Source organism: Phyllobates terribilis, unplaced genomic scaffold, assembly GCF_046119375.1.
Source record: "Phyllobates terribilis strain yellow unplaced genomic scaffold, ASM4611937v1 Scaffold_1__5_contigs__length_1240528914, whole genome shotgun sequence".
Taxonomy (NCBI): Eukaryota; Metazoa; Chordata; class Amphibia; order Anura; family Dendrobatidae; genus Phyllobates; species Phyllobates terribilis.
In genome coordinates, this window is record NW_027362761.1 from 585,502,138 (window position 1) to 585,520,434 (window position 18,297).

Below are 18,297 nucleotides of genomic sequence, written 5' to 3' on the forward strand. Positions count from 1 at the left end.
AACCTAGAATATAAGACATATTTTCAGTTGTTTCACACTTTTTTGTTAAGTATATAATTCCACATGTGTTAATTCATAGTTTTGATGCCTTCAGTGTGAATGTACAATTTTCATAGTCCAGAAAAATCTTTAAATGAGAAGGTGTGTCCAAACTTTTGGTCTGTACTGTATGTATTGTAGCTCTACAGGAGCATGTTTTGGCCATGTTCTGTGGTTGTATAGAGACAGGAAAAGGGGAGTTGTGTGCATACCACCACAGAGCATGCCAACAACACTCTTCCGTATAGCTTTACAGTAGAGTGTTGTGGGCATGCTCAGTGGTTGTGCAGAAAGAGGTAAGAGTGATTCTCTGCCAGTAGAGATGATACATTTCAGAACCCTGGTGTAGTGGCTGGGTCAGTATTCCGTGGCTGCTGGATGGGAGCCGGCCGGACCACTAGACCAGGACCCACAAATCCATGTGCTCGTTTCTTTTTAACAATGTTCCCTTTCATCTTAATCCTGCATGTGCCGATTCTAAAATGATTATATCCAAACACACAAACTGTTGGGTAAGACGACGATCACAGGGTCCCAGGGACATTTTGACTCTTCGGGGACCAGACAACAGGTGAGCCTGTTACCCCTAGAGTTACAACCCATCCAATACAGGTTTGATAACAGGCAAAACCCAAACCACATAGGATGATAGAAATGAGTTTTATTTTGTAAAAAGTTAAAAAATGAATATTGTACAAAAATAAAGTTTGTAGAGAACTTTGGTTGAGTAACACAAATGAACAAAACATAACTCAGGTGAAATTGAAACCTTCAGATAAGCAAATAGTTATAGCTTCATACCATCGGGGAAGAATATATACGAATATCACAGACTTTACCCCTTTTCCTTAAATCATAGATTGCAAAAAAAACTGCAGAGTTGAAATCCTCCCCAGCATCCCCTGCTCGTTCAGAGTCTGCACAATGCTTGCTCTGATGTTTTACATTCTGGAAAGTGTCGTCTATATACCGGCCACTGGACAGTCATGTCATATGGGAAGTACTAACTGTATCGAATTGCATTATGGGAGCTCTGCTAATCCGTTAGGGGTTTGAATGTCAAACAACTTGCTGACAGTTTCCACTAACAATCAGCGGAATTGTAAATGCAGATCTGTTTTAAGACCCTCATCTTCCAGTATGCAAATCAGCAGAATTGTTAAAGCAGATGTGGATTAAAAGGGGTTGTCCATTACTTAAAAAGTTAACCTTATTGGGCTCAAGGTGGTTTAAGAAATTTAAAAAAAAAATGTTCTGGACTCCTCTATTCCTTGCACTGTGTTCCTCACCAGTCTTCTGAAGGGAGCGTCACATGACTGCTGCAGCCAATCATCGGCTACTGTTCACATTCCGTTAGAACAGTTACTTCCTGTTCGGACGGAATGTGAAGGTTGCAGCAGTCACATGATGCCTCCATGGATGTTTATGCCAGGAGACCTACAGTACCAAATGCGGAGGAGAAGTGACACCAGTCCAGTAGGTAAATATAGTTTCTTTTTTTCCATTTACTTACACAACCTTGGCGCCATTAAAGTTAACGTTTAAAGTAATGGATGACCCCTTTAAGTTTGCCATCTCCCAAATTATCAATCAGCAAGTGTCTACTCTGACAAGACACTGAACCAGCAGGGGAGTGGAGGTGTGCGTGAAATGCGAAATCAAAAAACAGCACAGGAGTTTTGATTGAGCCCTGATTGATACTGGACTATGAGAGATTATGGTTGCCAAAAAAAGTGGAAAGTATTCTAATATGACTGTAGGATGTGACTACACGGGATTTGTTTGTAGTCTGTAACCATAGAAACAAATAGATCCATATAGGAGCTGTGGACACAAAACGGTTGGAGGTTTCTTTTTAAACAAAACTATTTGCAAAGTTAGTTAACGCTTTATTTTAGATGCACCGGAGCAATAAAAATGTTTGCAATTGTTACATGGACTTTCTGGAAATAATTTCTACCCTTTTTTTGTTGAAGGGGTAGTCTACTTTAGAAAACCATGCCATGTTAGGGAATTAATAGAGGGGGGGTTCTCAATTTTTAACATCCTTTTATCATCCATGGCAAAGAGCTCTGGAGGACTTCCACTTCCATGCACTCAGAGTGCAATACTTAATTTCTCCTGTGGGAGTGCTGCAGGGAAATTGAACACTTTTCCCACACAGATCGTTGCTGATCTCTGGGGTCACTTTGTGATTGAGCAATCGTTTTGAGCCTCAAATGATAAGCTAAAGTGGAGAACTCCCTTATAATTTTAGTCAAGCTAAAATTCTATACAGAACAGTAACTTTTCAACTATAATAATTCCTAAAATAAAATATAATATAATATTATATATATATATATATATATATATATATATATATATAATATTGTGTGTGTGTATATAAATAGTTTCTTCTCTAACTTTGGAATCGATTACTACCGGTATTTTATTATAATTAATGGACGCATAGGGAAAAATGTAAAAGCATTTCTGTAAGACGTGAACAGTGTCACTGCTGGACAAGGCTGCGTTGGGCATTTAGACTTTCTCTAAAGGGTGATCACTTCAAAGTGATTGTCTGAGATTTTAGAAAGAAATAAAGTTTTTCTAAAAGGCGCCACTCCTCTCTGCAGGATGCATGTGGTATTGAACTTTTATTTTAATGAACAGGACTGAACTGCAATACCACATACAACCTATAGACAAGGGTGGCGCTGTGTTTTTTTTTTTTTTTTTTTTTGGTAAAGTAGCTATAATTTTAAAATACAAGACAAAAAAAGGGTAAAGTCTGTGATTCTACATCTACCAACATACACTTGCTTGCATACGTCTCATCGTAGTCGTGAGAACGTGCTTCGCTTTGGCACCATCAAAGAGGAAATTGCAATAAATAGGAAAAAAAAAAAAAGAAACATTCATAACTGGACAGTAATAAATATCAATAACTTAATAATCAATAAATATATTCTATATCTTCATGTATCTGAGTGGATGCATGGCATCAAGTAGTCTGCTCGGTCTCTTGGACCAATTACCAACGTACTGTCAGAAAAAAAATATATAAATCCCAAAACGAGTTCTGTATACAGCTCTGTTATAGATGACATCAATGCAGCTCCCAATAAAGGCCTTCATGGTGGGCCACATTTGGCTAAAGTAGTTGTCCTCGGGTGATATAGCCATTTGGGGGGTTCTTCAGGTTCCCCGAGGGCTGGACTAGGAAAATCTGAAGACCTCCTTCTTTCTGGCATAGTCTATGACTACTAATCAGGGACTCATATAAACAGGAAACAATGGACCATTCTGTTCTACATTGGACTATGACCGTATATCCTGTGCCAATGACGGGAATCGATCCTTTGGAAAGACTTCCCTGATCTGATTGGATAGGATCTTATCCCGTATTTTACATGGAATCTACAGCCATACCCCTGGGCCCAATACGATATATATTACCTAATTCTGCTAGATTGGTGGTGTTGGCTGTGGCCCACAAGAACTAAAAAGGGCACAGACCATAAGAGATACTTGGCCAACATTTTTTTGCCTGTCCGTACATCCCCACCCCCCATTCATTGTTCTAAGGGTGGGTCAGGTATCTCCTATATCGAAAATGACTCTTGTATGGTTGGCGTTAACAGATCTGATTTTTGTTTTTGGCCAGGGCTATGGACCATCTGACCTTCTATGGTGAAGCCTTGATTGTTTATGACATGCTTTAGTCTACTGTGCATTTTATAAGGGCATAGATCCTACTTTACCATAATTTCGGGGTGAAAAATACAACAAAAAACAACATGAAATGTAAGTGATGTCATAGATTACAATAACCTGTGGATCGTGGTAAAGTATGTCAATGGACTAAAGTAATATGTACTAAAGTAGCAAAAAAATTTAATTAAACCCCAAAATACACAACTATCGGATTATGTAATACACTTGTTTTCTGATGTAACAAAAAGATATACAGGAAAAAAAAAAATAAAAAAACCTGACATGCATGATGTATAAATGCCGGTGCTTAAAAAGCTGGATATCGACCTCTCCAGTCAACACTGCTGGTGAGTCACATAGAAAAATCAGCAAAATGCCGTCCCCCGCGTAAGAGCAGTGTCTGCTGTCTACATCTCTCTTGCAAAGGGATTTCTTTTAAAAAAAAAATGTATCCTGGCACTCACTGGATAAATGCCACAACAGATTTCCATGATAGCTCCATGCCCAACCATCCTTGGTCCTCTTCTCCATCTCTGTCTTTCGGGAGACCACTACGGGGGAAAAATCTTGATCCCTTTCTTTGCCTTATTTCAGGAATGCAATACACACTGCCGCATGGCTATCCAAAATTAAAATCATACACATCCACATTTCTTAGCGGAATGTTGCCTCAAGGTATGGTAAACTAAATTGTCATCCAAAAATGAAACATCGTCATCAAAGGCAATGGGCCTGCAACACGCTTGTTTCACCTTGTCATTAACCAACTTTTTCTTGATCGTTAAGTTTTTTAGAATTTGGTCATAAGTTGTCTCTGGGTTATTGCAGGACCCACTGCAGTACCGGAACTTTAGTTCTTCCTTGGCTTCATAGCCCAATCCCAAGTCCGTCACATTCAAGTGTATCTCTCTAAGGACACATCCCTTGTTTCTCCTTTTTCTAGTCTCCTTGCTCGACTTTTTATTGGAATTCTGAGTGTCTGTTATAGCAGCGAGCCTCCCTCTGTCTCGTCTGGCGAGGGATTGCTTGTTGGATGACCTCCGAAGTCTTTTTATCGTGTCCTGAATAAACTCCAACACATCATCAAACTGATCTGGATAGTCTTCGGGTACTTCAGCTGCATTTTCAAGGATAAGAAAAAAAATAGATATTAAAATATCATGTTATAACAGCTAATGAGAAATTTGAAAAATATCAGGTTACAGCTCATACAATTATTGGCTTTTTTTTACATGTGTAAATGAAGAACTCTACTATTTTTTTTTTTTCGTGACTGAAGAGTAAACACATTTTACATTTCTTAATAAAAGATTCATCATATTGGCAAAACATGTCACTATGTTGATGTTGTGTAATGTTTTTATCCGCATGCATTAATAATAAAATTGTGAGTAGACAAAAAATATATGAAAACAAATACATCTCCAGCTAATTATACAAAGACATTCATTTTGTAAATTGGATCAGACCTGGTGATTGACTAATCAAAGCAAGTATTACTAAATGGCTGATCATGTAATACTTGCCTAAGTCTGTCAAGGTAGCCTCTCTTATAGTTAATTAAGGTTAGATCAAAAGATTAATTACAAGATTTCTTACTATAAAACAATTAAACAGCTTGTAATATTGGCTAAAAAGCATCATACACTTTACCCGTCTAGTCATCAGAATTTTAGTGTAATCATATAAATATCAAAGTATTGACATTTAGTTAACATATGTCTTTGGGTTACTACCGCACCCATTGCGGTTCCTTACTTTTATCACTGAAGATACCAATATCGTTCTAGGACTTGAAATTTTCAGTGTATACAAGTTAAGATTTAGATAATTTACAGCAACCTTCTGGGTAATTGCACTGAGTGCTCATAGTTGTAGCGCTTCAGATTTTGGGGAGGGTGTGGGAGGAATTTTTGCGGGAGGGAGATCCAATCACAGATAATACAAGTGTATAAGGTAATGTATACAAGACAGGACTGGCTGGATTATCAAAGATCTGTGGTGGTTCCAAACTATGTAATGGAGACCATATGATAGCCATAAGTTTTAAAGTAGATCTATATGATTAAGGACAAGTCTCTCATTATATCAGAACCAATAACACAACTCCACAGCAACAGTCAACAAAAACCTTTTAGACACAAGGAAAATGGAGTTTTAGATTTAATTTAGAAAATTATGCTCTTAATACACAGGACATGAACTACTTAAAAGGTAAAATCTTGCTAAATAATAGTAAAAAAAAAAAGTGCAACCAAAAATTTTGCGACTTTTCAACATGTTCTACATCAGTTTTCTGGTGTAAACACTTTGATGAATTTGGAGCCCAAGTATTCAATTTATGAATTAAGTGATGTGAGAAAAAATAAAGGAATCTTTAAAAGTTTAATATACAGTGGGTACGGAAAGTATTCAGACCCCTTTAAATTTTTCACTCTTTGTTTCATTGCAGCCATTTGGTAAATTCTAAAAAGTTCATTTTTTCTCATTAAAGTGCACTCTGCCCCCCATCTTGACTGAAAAAAAAAAACAGAAATGTCGAAATTTTCGCAAATTTATTAAAAAAGAAAAACTGAAATATCACATGGTCATAAGTATTCAGACCCTTTGCTCAGTATTGAGTAGAAGCCCCCTTTTGAGCTAGTACAGCTATGAGTCTTCTTGGGAATGATGTAACAAGTTTTTCACCCCTGGATTTGGGGATCCTCTGCCATTCTTCCTTGAAGATCCTCTCCAGTTCCGTCAGGTTGGATGGTGAACGTTGGTGGACAGCCATTTTCAGGTCTCTCCAGAGATGCTCAATTGGGTTTAGGTCAGGGCTCTGGCTGGGCCAGTCAGGAATGGTCACAGAGTTGTTCTGAAGCCTCTCCTTTGTTATTTTAGCTGTGTGCTTAGGGTCATTGTCTTGTTGGAAGGTGAACTTTCAGCCAAGTCTGAGGTCCAGAGCACTCTGGAAGAGGTTTTCATCCAGGATATCTCTGTACTTGGCCGCATTCATGTTTCCTTCAATTGCAACCAGTCGTCCTGTCCCTGCAGCTGAAAAACACCCCCATAGCATGATACTGCCACCACCATGTTTCACTGTTGGGATTGTATTGGCAGGTGATGAGCAGTGCCTGGTTTTCCCCACACATACCGCTTAGAATTAACACAAAAAAGTTCTATCTTCGTCTCATCAGACCAGAGAATCTTATTTCTCATAGTCTGGGAGTCCTTCATGTATTGTTGAGCAAACTTTATGCTGGCTTTCATATGTCTTGCACTGAGGAGAGGCTTCCGTCGGGCCACTCTGCCATAAAGGCCCAACTGGTGGAGGGCTGCAGTGATAGTTGACTTTGTGGAACTTTCTCCCATCTCCCTACTGCATCCATGGAGCTCAGCCACAGTGATCTTGGGGTTCTTCTTTACCTCTCTCACCAAGGCTCTTCTCCCACGATTGGGCAGTTTGGTCTGACATTCACTGTGAGCTGTGAGATCTTATATAGATAGGTGTGTGCCTTTCCAAATCAAGTCCTATCAGTTTAATTAAACACAGCTGGACTCCGATGAAGGAGTAGAACCATCTCAAGGAGGATCACAAGGAAATGGACAGCATGTGACCTAAATATGAGTGTCTGAGCAAAGCGTCTGAATACTTTTGACCATGTGATATTTCAGTTTTTCTTTAATAAATTTGCAAACATTTCTACATTTCTGTTTTTTACAGGATGTAACTCAGGATCAGTAATGTAATGTATGTACACAGTGACTGCACCAGCAGAATAGTGAGTGCAGCTCTGGAGTATAATACAGGATCAGTACAGGATCAGTAATGTAATGTATGTACACAGTGACTGCACCAGCAGAATAGCGAATGCAGCTCTGGAGTATAATACAGGATGTAACTCAGGATCAGTAATGTAATGTATGTACACAGTGACTGCACCAGCAGAATAGTGAGTGCAGCTCTGGAGTATAATACAGGATGTAACTCAGGATCAGTAATGTAATGTATGTACACAGTGACTGCACCAGCAGAATAGTGAGTGCAGCTCTGGAGTATAATACAGGATCAGTACAGGATCAGTAATGTAATGTATGTACACAGTGACTGCACCAGCAGAATAGTGAGTGCAGCTCTGGAGTATAATACAGGATGTAACTCAGGATCAGTACAGGATCAGTAATGTAATGTATGTACACAATGACTGCAGCAGCAGAATAGTGAGTGCAGCTCTGGAGTATAATACAGGATGTAACTCAGGATCAGTAATGTAATGTATGTACACAGTGACTGCACCAGCAGAATAGTGAGTGCAGCTCTGGAGTATAATACAGGAGGTAACTCAGGATCAGTAATGTAATGTATGTACACAGTGACTGCACCAGCAGAATAGTGAGTGCAGCTCTGGAGTATAATACAGGATGTAACATAAACAGGAGAGGCTTCCACCAGCAATACATGAGAGAAAAATAGATGATGCAATTTATATTATTTATATTAACAGGGGGGCTTCTGCACTCTGGTTCGTATATAATGCATTCATAGCAGGTGGCACCTGTTCACACTGCTTTATTCTTTCAAGAGGTGCTGGTCAGCTTTTTTTTTATAGCAGTAGTCGTACTCGCCATCCCTTCCTAAATGCCTAATACTGTACATATCCTGGTGCTTAGGTCACTTCGACTTCACAACCCCTGCGGGATTACACCGCGCCATGTCGTTCCATTAAGGCTTTCACTGACAGAACAGGTGCTCTGAATACCGAGACCAGTCTCCCATATGCAAAAGTCCCAATACCAGCACCATAAAGATCTGTGGAGGCTGATGAGTGTCCTGTCTATGTTCCTGTAGTAAATCATTGGAAACTAGCCAGTTGGGTAGCTTTAATAGCGGCCTGCTGCCACAAACAGGGCCATACCTGCTCACAGGTTGAGTGTGGTCTTGTAACTCAGTAACATTTATTTCAATGTGGATGAGCTGCAATACCACATACAACCTGTGAACAGGTGTGGCGCTGTTCTTGGAAGAGGAAGAAAGCAGCCATGGTTTTCTAATACTGTACAATCTCTTTAAATCGCAGACACCCATGGAGACAAGTATAATTCACCAGATGTGAAGTTTGCAAGTCAAAAGACCGCTCGCTGATAGTACAAATAATAGTCGTCTCAGGTGTCCTCAGGAGCTTTCCTGTGTAGAAGCTGCATACAAATGTGGATCAAGTTATTCACTTGTTCCATTGACATTCATGATGTCTTGTTTGCTTGATTACCCGTTCTTGCTCCGATGAATATTCTATTTGATTATGCAAATGTTTGCTTCACCGGCTGCGTCATTACAGCGCGTCTCATACATCCCAGACCCGAAGCTCCGGCATTGTGCTCTGCTGCAGTGTTCACACTAATAGGGATTATTCTGGAAATCGCCTGCTAATGGGGAATGTAGCATTTCAAAATTATATCAGGGATTTTGTTAACTTTTATTGTTAATGTGATTATTCCTATAAAGAAAAATCTGAAATATTCCACTTTTCACCCCCTCCATTAGAGTCATCTCATTATCATTAGAAGATGGGGGAATTATTGACAGCTCCTGTGTACTGCTGGGACCTAGATAAGGCAGGATAGCATTATATATGCTATGACAATATCATCCAATATGTATATGGCCGCCTCTATACAGACAATACAGGGAGTGTGTGCTCCAATATGGCCTCCTCTATACAGACAATACAGGAAGTGTGTGCTCCAATATGGCCGCCTCTATACAGACAATACAGGGAGTGTGTGCTCCAATATGGCCTCCTCTATACAGACAATACAGGAAGTGTGTGCTCCAATATGGCCTCCTCTATACAGACAATACAGGGAGTGTGTGCTCCAATATGGCCTCCTCTATACAGACTATACAGGAAGTGTGTGCTCCAATATGGCCTCCTCTATACAGACAATACAGGAAGTGTGTGCTCCAATATGGCCTCCTCTATACAGACTATACAGGAAGTGTGTGCTCCAATATGGCCGTCTCTATACAGACAATACAGGAGGGAAGTGTGTGCTCCAATATGGCCACCTCCATAAAGACAATACAGGAAGTGTGTGCTCCAATATGGCCTCCTCTATACAGACAATACAGGAGGGAAGTGTGTGCTCCAATATGGCCGCCTCTATACAGACAATACAGGAAGTGTGTGCTCCAATATGGCCTCCTCTATACAGACAATACAGGAGGGAAGTGTGTGCTCCAATATGGCCGCCTCTATACAGACAATACAGGAAGTGTGTGCTCCAATATGGCCTCCTCTATACAGACAATACAGGAGGGAAGTGTGTGCTCCAATATGGCCGCCTCTATACAGACAATACAGGGAGTGTGTGCTCCAATATGGCCTCCTCTATACAGACTATACAGGAAGTGTGTGCTCCAATATGGCCTCCTCTATACAGACAATACAGGAGGGAAGTGTGTGCTCCAATATGGCCGCCTCTATACAGACAATACAGGGAGTGTGTGCTCCAATATGGCCTTCTCTATACAGACAATACAGGAGGGAAGTGTGTGCTCCAATATGGCCGCCTCTATACAGACAATACAGGGAGTGTGTGCTCCAATATGGCCTCCTCTATACAGACTATACAGGAAGTGTGTGCTCCAATATGGCCTCCTCTATACAGACTATACAGGAAGTGTGTGCTCCAATATGGCCTCCTCTATACAGACAATACAGGAGGGAAGTGTGTGCTCCAATATGGCCACCTCTATACAGACAATACAGGAAGTGTGTGCTCCAATATGGCCTCCTCTATACAGACAATACAGGAAGTGTGTGCTCCAATATGGCCTCCTCTATACAGACAATACAGGAGGGAAGTGTGTGCTCCAATATGGCCACCTCTATACAGACAATACAGGAAGTGTGTGCTCCAATATGGCCACCTCTATACAGACAATACAGGAAGTGTGTGCTCCAATATGGCCTCCTCTATACAGACAATACAGGAAGTGTGTGCTCCAATATGGCCTCCTCTATACAGACAATACAGGAAGTGTGTGCTCCAATATGGCCGCCTCTATACAGACAATACAGGAAGTGTGTGCTCCAATATGGCCGCCTCTATACAGACAATACAGGAAGTGTGTGCTCCAATATGGCCGCCTCTGTACAGACAATACAGGAAGTGTGTGCTCCAATATGGCCGCCTCTATAAAGACAATACAGGAAGTGTGTGCTCCGATATGGCCTCCTCTATACAGACTATACAGGAAGTGTGTGCTCCGATATGGCCTCCTCTATACAGACAATACAGGAAGTGTGTGCTCCGATATGGCCTCCTCTATACAGACAATACAGGAAGTGTGTGCTCCAATATGGCCGCCTCTATACAGACAATACAGGGAGTGTGTGCTCCAATATGGCCGCCTCTATACAGACAATACAGGAGGGAAGTGTGTGCTCCAATATGGCCACCTCTATACAGACAATACAGGAAGTGTGTGCTCCAATATGGCCGCCTCTATACAGACAATACAGGAGGGAAGTGTGTGCTCCAATATGGCCACCTCTATACAGACAATACAGGGAGTGTGTGCTCCAATATGGCCACCTCTATACAGACAATACAGGGAGTGTGTGCTCCAATATGGTCGCCTCTATACAGACAATACAGGAAGTGTGTGCTCCAATATGGCCTCCTCTATACAGACAATACAGGGAGTGTGTGCTCCAATATGGCCTCCTCTATACAAACAATACAGGAAGTGTGTGCTCCAATATGGCCTCCTCTATACAGACAATACAGGAAGTGTGTGCTCCAATATGGCCTCCTCTATACAGACAATACAGGGAGTGTGTGCTCCAATATGGCCTCCTCTATACAGACAATACAGGAAGTGTGTGCTCCAACATGGCCGCCTCTATACAGACAATACAGGAAGTGTGTGCTCCAACATGGCCGCCTCTATACAGACAATACAGGGAGTGTGTGCTCCAACATGGCCTCCTCTATACAGACAATACAGGAAGTGTGTGCTCCAACATGGCCGCCTCTATACAGACAATACAGGGAGTGTGTGCTCCAACATGGCCGCCTCTATACAGACAATACAGGGAGTGTGTGCTTCAATATGGTCGCCTCTATACAGACAATACAGGAAGTGTGTGCTCCAATATGGCCTCCTCTATACAGACAATACAGGAAGTGTGTGCTCCAATATGGCCGCCTCTATACAGACAATACAGGGAGTGTGTGCTCCAATATGGCCGCCTCTATACAGACAATACAGGGAGTGTGTGCTCCAATATGGCCGCCTCTATACAGACAATACAGGAAGTGTGTGCTCCAATATGGCCGCCTCTATACAGACAATACAGGAAGTGTGTGCTCCAATATGGCCTCCTCTATACAGACAATACAGGAGGTGTGTGCTCCAATATGGTCGCCTCTATACAGACAATACAGGAAGTGTGTGCTCCAATATGGCCTCCTCTATACAGACAATACAGGAAGTGTGTGCTCCAATATGGCCGCCTCTATACAGACAATACAGGAAGTGTGTGCTCCAATATGGCCGCCTCTATACAGACAATACAGGAAGTGTGTGCTCCAATATGGCCTCCTCTATACAGACAATACAGGAAGTGTGTGCTCCAATATGGCCTCCTCTATACAGACAATACAGGGAGTGTGTGCTCCAATATGGCCGCCTCTATACAGACAATACAGGGAGTGTGTGCTCCAATATGGCCGCCTCTATACAGACAATACAGTAAGTGTGTGCTCCAATATGGCCGCCTCTATACAGACAATACAGGAAGTGTGTGCTCCAATATGGCCGGCTCTATACAGACAATTCAGGAAGTGTGTGCTCCAATATGGCCACCTCTATACAGACAATACAGGAAGTGTGTGCTCCAATATGGCCTCCTCTATACAGACAATACAGGAAGTGTGTGCTCCAATATGGCCGCCTCTATACAGACAATACAGGGAGTGTGTGCTCCAATATGGCCTCCTCTATACAGACAATACAGGGAGTGTGTGCTCCAATATGGCCGCCTCTATACAGACAATACAGGAAGTGTGTGCTCCAATATGGCCGCCTCTATACAGACAATACAGGAAGTGTGTGCTCCAATATGGCCGCCTCTATACAGACAATACAGGAAGTGTGTGCTCCAATATGGCTGCCTCTATACAGACAATACAGGAGGGAAGTGTGTACTCCAATATGGCCTCCTCTATACAGACAATACAGGAGGAAAGTGTGTGCTCCAATATGGCCACCTCTATACAGACAATACAGGAAGTGTGTGCTCCAATATGGCGGCCTCTATACAGACAATACAGGAAGTGTGTGCTCCAATATGGCCGCCTCTATACAGACAATATAGGAAGTGTGGGCTCCAACATGGCCGCCTCTATGCAGACAATACAAGAGGGAAGTGTGTGCTCCAATATGGCGGCCTCTATACAGACAATACAGGAGGGAAGTGTGTGCTTCAATATGGCCGCCTCTGTACAGACCATACAGGAAGTGTGTGCTCCAATATGGCCTCCTCAATACAGACCATACAGGAAGTGTGTGCTCCAATATAGCCTCCTCTATACAGACAATACAGGAAGTGTGTGCTCCAATATGGCCGCCTCTATACAGACAATACAGGAAGTGTGTGCTCCAATATGGCCTCCTCTATACAGACAATACAGGAAGTGTGGGCTCCAATATGGCCGCCTCTATACAGACAATACAGGAAGTGTGTGCTCCAATATGGCCATCTCTATACAGACAATACAGGAAGTGTGTGCTCCAATATGGCCGCCTCTATACAGACAATACATGAGGGAAGTGTGTGCTCCAATATGGCCTCCTCTATACAGACAATACAGGAGGGAAGTGTGTGCTCCAATATGGCCTCCTCTATACAGACAATACAGGAAGTGTGTGCTCCAATATGGCCGCCTCTATACAGACAATACAGGAAGTGTGTGCTCCAATATGGCCACCTCTATACAGACAATACAGGAAGTGTGTGCTCCAATATGGCCGCCTCTATACAGACAATACAGGAAGTGTGTGCTCCAATATGGCCGCCTCTATACAGACAATACAGGAAGTGTGTGCTCCAATATGGCCTCCTCTATACAGACAATACAGGAAGTGTGTGCTCCAATATGGCCATCTGTATACAGACAATACAAGAAGGAAGTGTGTGCTCCAATATGGCCGCCTCTATACAGACAATACAGGAGGGAAGTGTGTGCTCCAATATGGCTGCCTCTATACATACAATACAAGAGGGAAGTTTTTGCTCCAATATGGCCACCCCTATGTCATATGTCATATTTGGTCTCCCCAGCAATCAAACCCACAATCTCTATCATTGCAGGCAGTAGCTGAAGTTATGAGTCACTGACAACACTGGGAGAATTTTGTATATTTGACGCTACTTTGCAGACTCTCAGCCCACAGGCAGATTATATGGGTATATAGAGATACATCTGTACATAGCATTGTATTTCTATGTCCCTGTATTGGAGGGGTGAGATTTTTTTCTTCCTATAAAAATCACTAAAAAATAATGAAAAACAATTACAATAATGTCCTGTTTAACTCGCTTTTGTAAAAAATAAACATCACAAATCAGCAAATAACAGACCTATTTGATGTCCCTGTAATTGTAACGACCTGCACAGCACAGCAATCAGATTATTACAGAGATTGGTAAATGGCGTAAAAAAATTATGTGGTTGATTTTCATATCAAACGCAGCTTTACATCTGCACGAAAAACACATCAAACAAGGGGGAAGAGGCATAAAAAAAAGCAGCAAAAAATGCAATAATCACCGTCCGATCTGAGAATCACCAAAGTCACGAATAAAGGAGTACAAGCATTAACAATGTGTTCACTGAAAATTTGTACTATTAAAACTTAAGTATTTTTAATGGTTCAAATAAAATTAAGTGAGAATCCATGTGTAGATCAAAATTAAATACCAATTAGACTTCTTCCACGATAATAGGGATCAAAACAAAAAAACTCCCAGCCTAGGGAATCCTAGATGTCCCCGTTGGTATTCCCAGAAATTGGCCCTAGGTGGCCACGGAGGTTGACACCCTAAATACGCAAGTGGCGCCCCCGCTCTCCGGTGCCTGGCCCTAGCACACCCTAATAGGCCCATTTTGAATTAACAATGTTGCAGATGAGATGATAAAACAAATCCAGGGACAAATCACAAAACCAAATGGGTGATGAGAAGGACAGCAGATAATAGACAATATAGATTCCAGTATAGCCTAATAGGGACACTATCAATTCTTATGTCTTAGACAGGAATGTATTGACAGTATCTACAGCCGCCACATCTAAAAGGTACCTAGATTTTTGGTCCAATGAGATATCTGTATGTTTGGGGGGTGCATAAGTACTATGGACCAATTGGTCCCTGATCTTCCCTTCCTAAATGTAATAGCTGGTGTAGGAGGCAAAAGTTGAAAATCTCCTGGTCCACCTTGAGAATGTCCCAGTGTTTCGCAAGAATATCCCTCACCTCTGTGGCTCAATTATCAAACGTACCAATAATTCTCAATATACTGTAAGGTCAGTTTTTGTGTTTGGCTTAAGTAGTGTGGATCTTCCCTTAGAATTGGCATTCAGGAACGCATCATTAAGGACTTTCTGAGGGTACCCCCCTCTTAAGGAACCCATTTCTCAGTTGTTGCGTCTGAGTGTAATAAGTTGTAGGGGAGGAGCAACTGGTCTTTTGGAGGAGAATATCAGAGAACCGGGTTCTGGACTGTTCACTGATTTGAGACCTACATGTAATAGGATGCCCCCAGGTTCTGAGATTACCAGTATCGATATCTTCACTAAACTAATGACTGAGGATCTCAAAAGGATAAGAAATTCCAACATGGCTTATGTATCAAATCTACATCCACAAGAGAGAAAGGCTAACAATGATAAATTGATTTTTAAAGCCTCTGACAAATTTGGAAACCTAGTTATAATGGACCATCTAGCATATAGAAACCTATGCCTGAGCATCCTAGTTGAGGAGCGGACGTTTAGGCTTTTACGTAAGGATCCCTCTGAGGATCATACTAGGTAATTAGGGTTGATGTTGCGGACCGCTTTTGACTCATGTCACATAAAAAAACGAGATGGATTTTATCTTTCCAGAATTCCCTATGACACCAGTTTTTATGCCCTCCCTAAAGTGCATAAGGGACTTGTCCCTCTTAAAAGCCGGCCCATAGTATCAGGCATCAGTTCCATCACACAAAATAGTAGCATCTATATTGATAGACTTCTGAGACAATTTGTTATTTCGCCCCCGTCATACGTACGCGTTATGTCGGATCTACTTTTGAAACTGGAAAATTATTGTAAATGAGGGTGTACAGTTAGCATTTATTGATGTTGAGGCCCTCTACAGCAGCATTCTCCATGATGCTGGTGTAAGGGACACTTAATACTACTAGAGATCCAGAGGAATACAATTCACACTACATAATGAATTTGTCTGTAAATTGCCTAATTTAATTTGAACCCATAATTACTTTTCATTTGACAGCAAATTTTATCGTCAAATCAGAGGCACTGCCATGGGAAGCCCATGTGCCCCCAACTACGCAAATCTTTACTTGAGGTGGTGGAAGGATATTATAGTTTTCAGTGAAACTTATACCTCTTGGTTGACATCCCAAGTCTTGTTTTGGGGACGATATGTAGATGATCTCCTGATACTGTGGGCTGGTGATACCAATTCTTTCAATAGATTTGTACGAGATTTAAATGTAAATACACTAGGTCTGAGCAGGGGCGGAACTACCGCCCGTGCAGCCGGTTCATTGAACGGGGGCCCCGAGGGAGAGGGGGCCCCTCCAGCAGGGCCGCCATCAGGGCATGACTGCCCTGACTCCAGTATGGGGCCCAGCCGGTAGGGGCCCCCTTGGGGGCCCCCCTCTTGTGCGTCTCTCTCCTCATGGGGCCCCCGGCCCCATGCTAAGAGCCGGGTCCGGGACATCTCAGCGCTGCGCTGCTGCGGCAGTGCTTTCATGATTCCCCTGACTTCCGGTCATGTGACGGCGCCGTCACATGACCGGAAGTCAGGAGAACCTGCTGTCAGCGATTTGGACGAGCGCCAGGATTCTGCAGGGATCGCATGGGGGTAAGTATAACAAGTTTTTTTTTTTTTTTAAATACAATTTACTAGGAGTGGGGGGAATGGGAGATGCACATGTGGTGGAGGGGGATGAGAGAGGTGCACATGTGGTGGAGGGGGATGAGAGAGGTGCACATGTGGGGGAGGGGGATGAGAGAGGTGCACATGTGGTGGAGGGGGATGAGAGAGGTGCACATGTGGGGGAGGGGGATGAGAGAGGTGCACATGTGGGGAAGGGGGATGAGAGTTGCACATGGGGGGGATGAGAGAGGGGCACATGGGGGGGATGAGAGAGGGGCACATGTGGTGGAGGGGGATGAGAGAGGTGCACATGTGGTGGAGGGGGATGAGAGAGGTGCACATGTGGTGGAGGGGGATGAGAGAGGTGCACATGGGGGGGATGAGAGAGGGGCACATGTGGTGGAGGGGGATGAGAGAGGTGCACATGTGGTGGAGGGGGATGAGAGAGGTGCACATGTGGTGGAGGGGGATGAGAGAGGTGCACGTGTGGTGGAGGGGGATGAGAGAGGTGCACATGTGGTGGAGGGGGATGAGAGAGGTGCACATGTGGGGGAGGGGAATGAGAGAGGTGCACATGTGGGGGAGGGGAATGAGAGAGGTGCACATGTGGGGGAGGGGGATGAGAGAGGTGCACATGTGGGGGAGGGGGATGGGAGAGGCGCACATGTGGGGGAGGGAGATGAGAGAGGTGCACATGTGGGGGAGGGGGATGAGAGAGGTGCACATGTGGGGAAGGGGGATGAGAGAGGTGCACATGTGGGGGAGGGGGATGAGAGATGTGCACATGTGGGGGAGGGGGATGAGAGATGTGCACATGTGGGGGAGGGGGATGAGAGATGTGCACATGGGGGGGATGAGAGAGGGGCACATGTGGGGGAGGGGGATGAGAGATGTGCACATGGAGGGGTGAGTGCTGCACATGGGGGGATGAGAGCTGCACATTGGGGAATTGGGAGAAAATGAGCTGCACATGGGGGAATTGGGAGTAGGGGGATAACGAGCTGCACATAATGAATGTGGGGTGGGGGACAGTAAATGATAATTGATGATGGGGTGGGGAGAGCACGGACATGATATAATGAATTGGGGCAGGGGGTGCATGTAAATAATGAATGCGGGGAGCAGGAAGTATAGAGTAGGGGGCGTTGCGGATGCAGGAGTGTAACTGGTAACAAATTGGCGGAAAGAGTAGAGGTTCTAATTAAATTATATATTAAGTGCCTATTTACAGTTAATGGGGGCACCGTGGTGGATTACAATTTATATTTGGAATGGTAGGTTGCATAATAACTAACCATATATTGATGGTGGATGCACGTCTGTATTCAGCTGTGTAATGTAGAAGTTGGGGAATGTGCTCTAGATAACTGTGTTATTTTATGCAGAGACGAGT

At 43.0% G+C, this 18,297-nt stretch overlaps 1 protein-coding gene across 1 annotated transcript in view; it reads right to left on the bottom strand.

Annotated features, from left to right (window-relative positions):
• Positions 1–807: 807 nt before the first annotated feature.
• GDNF (glial cell derived neurotrophic factor) overlaps positions 808–18,297 on the bottom strand; it is a 60,569-nt gene continuing 43,079 nt past the window's right edge. The window contains exon 3 of the mRNA XM_073681828.1: positions 808–4,855. Within this exon, the coding sequence (XP_073537929.1) occupies positions 4,374–4,855 (482 nt within the window). The 3' untranslated portion in view covers positions 808–4,373. The remainder of the gene's footprint in view (positions 4,856–18,297) is intronic.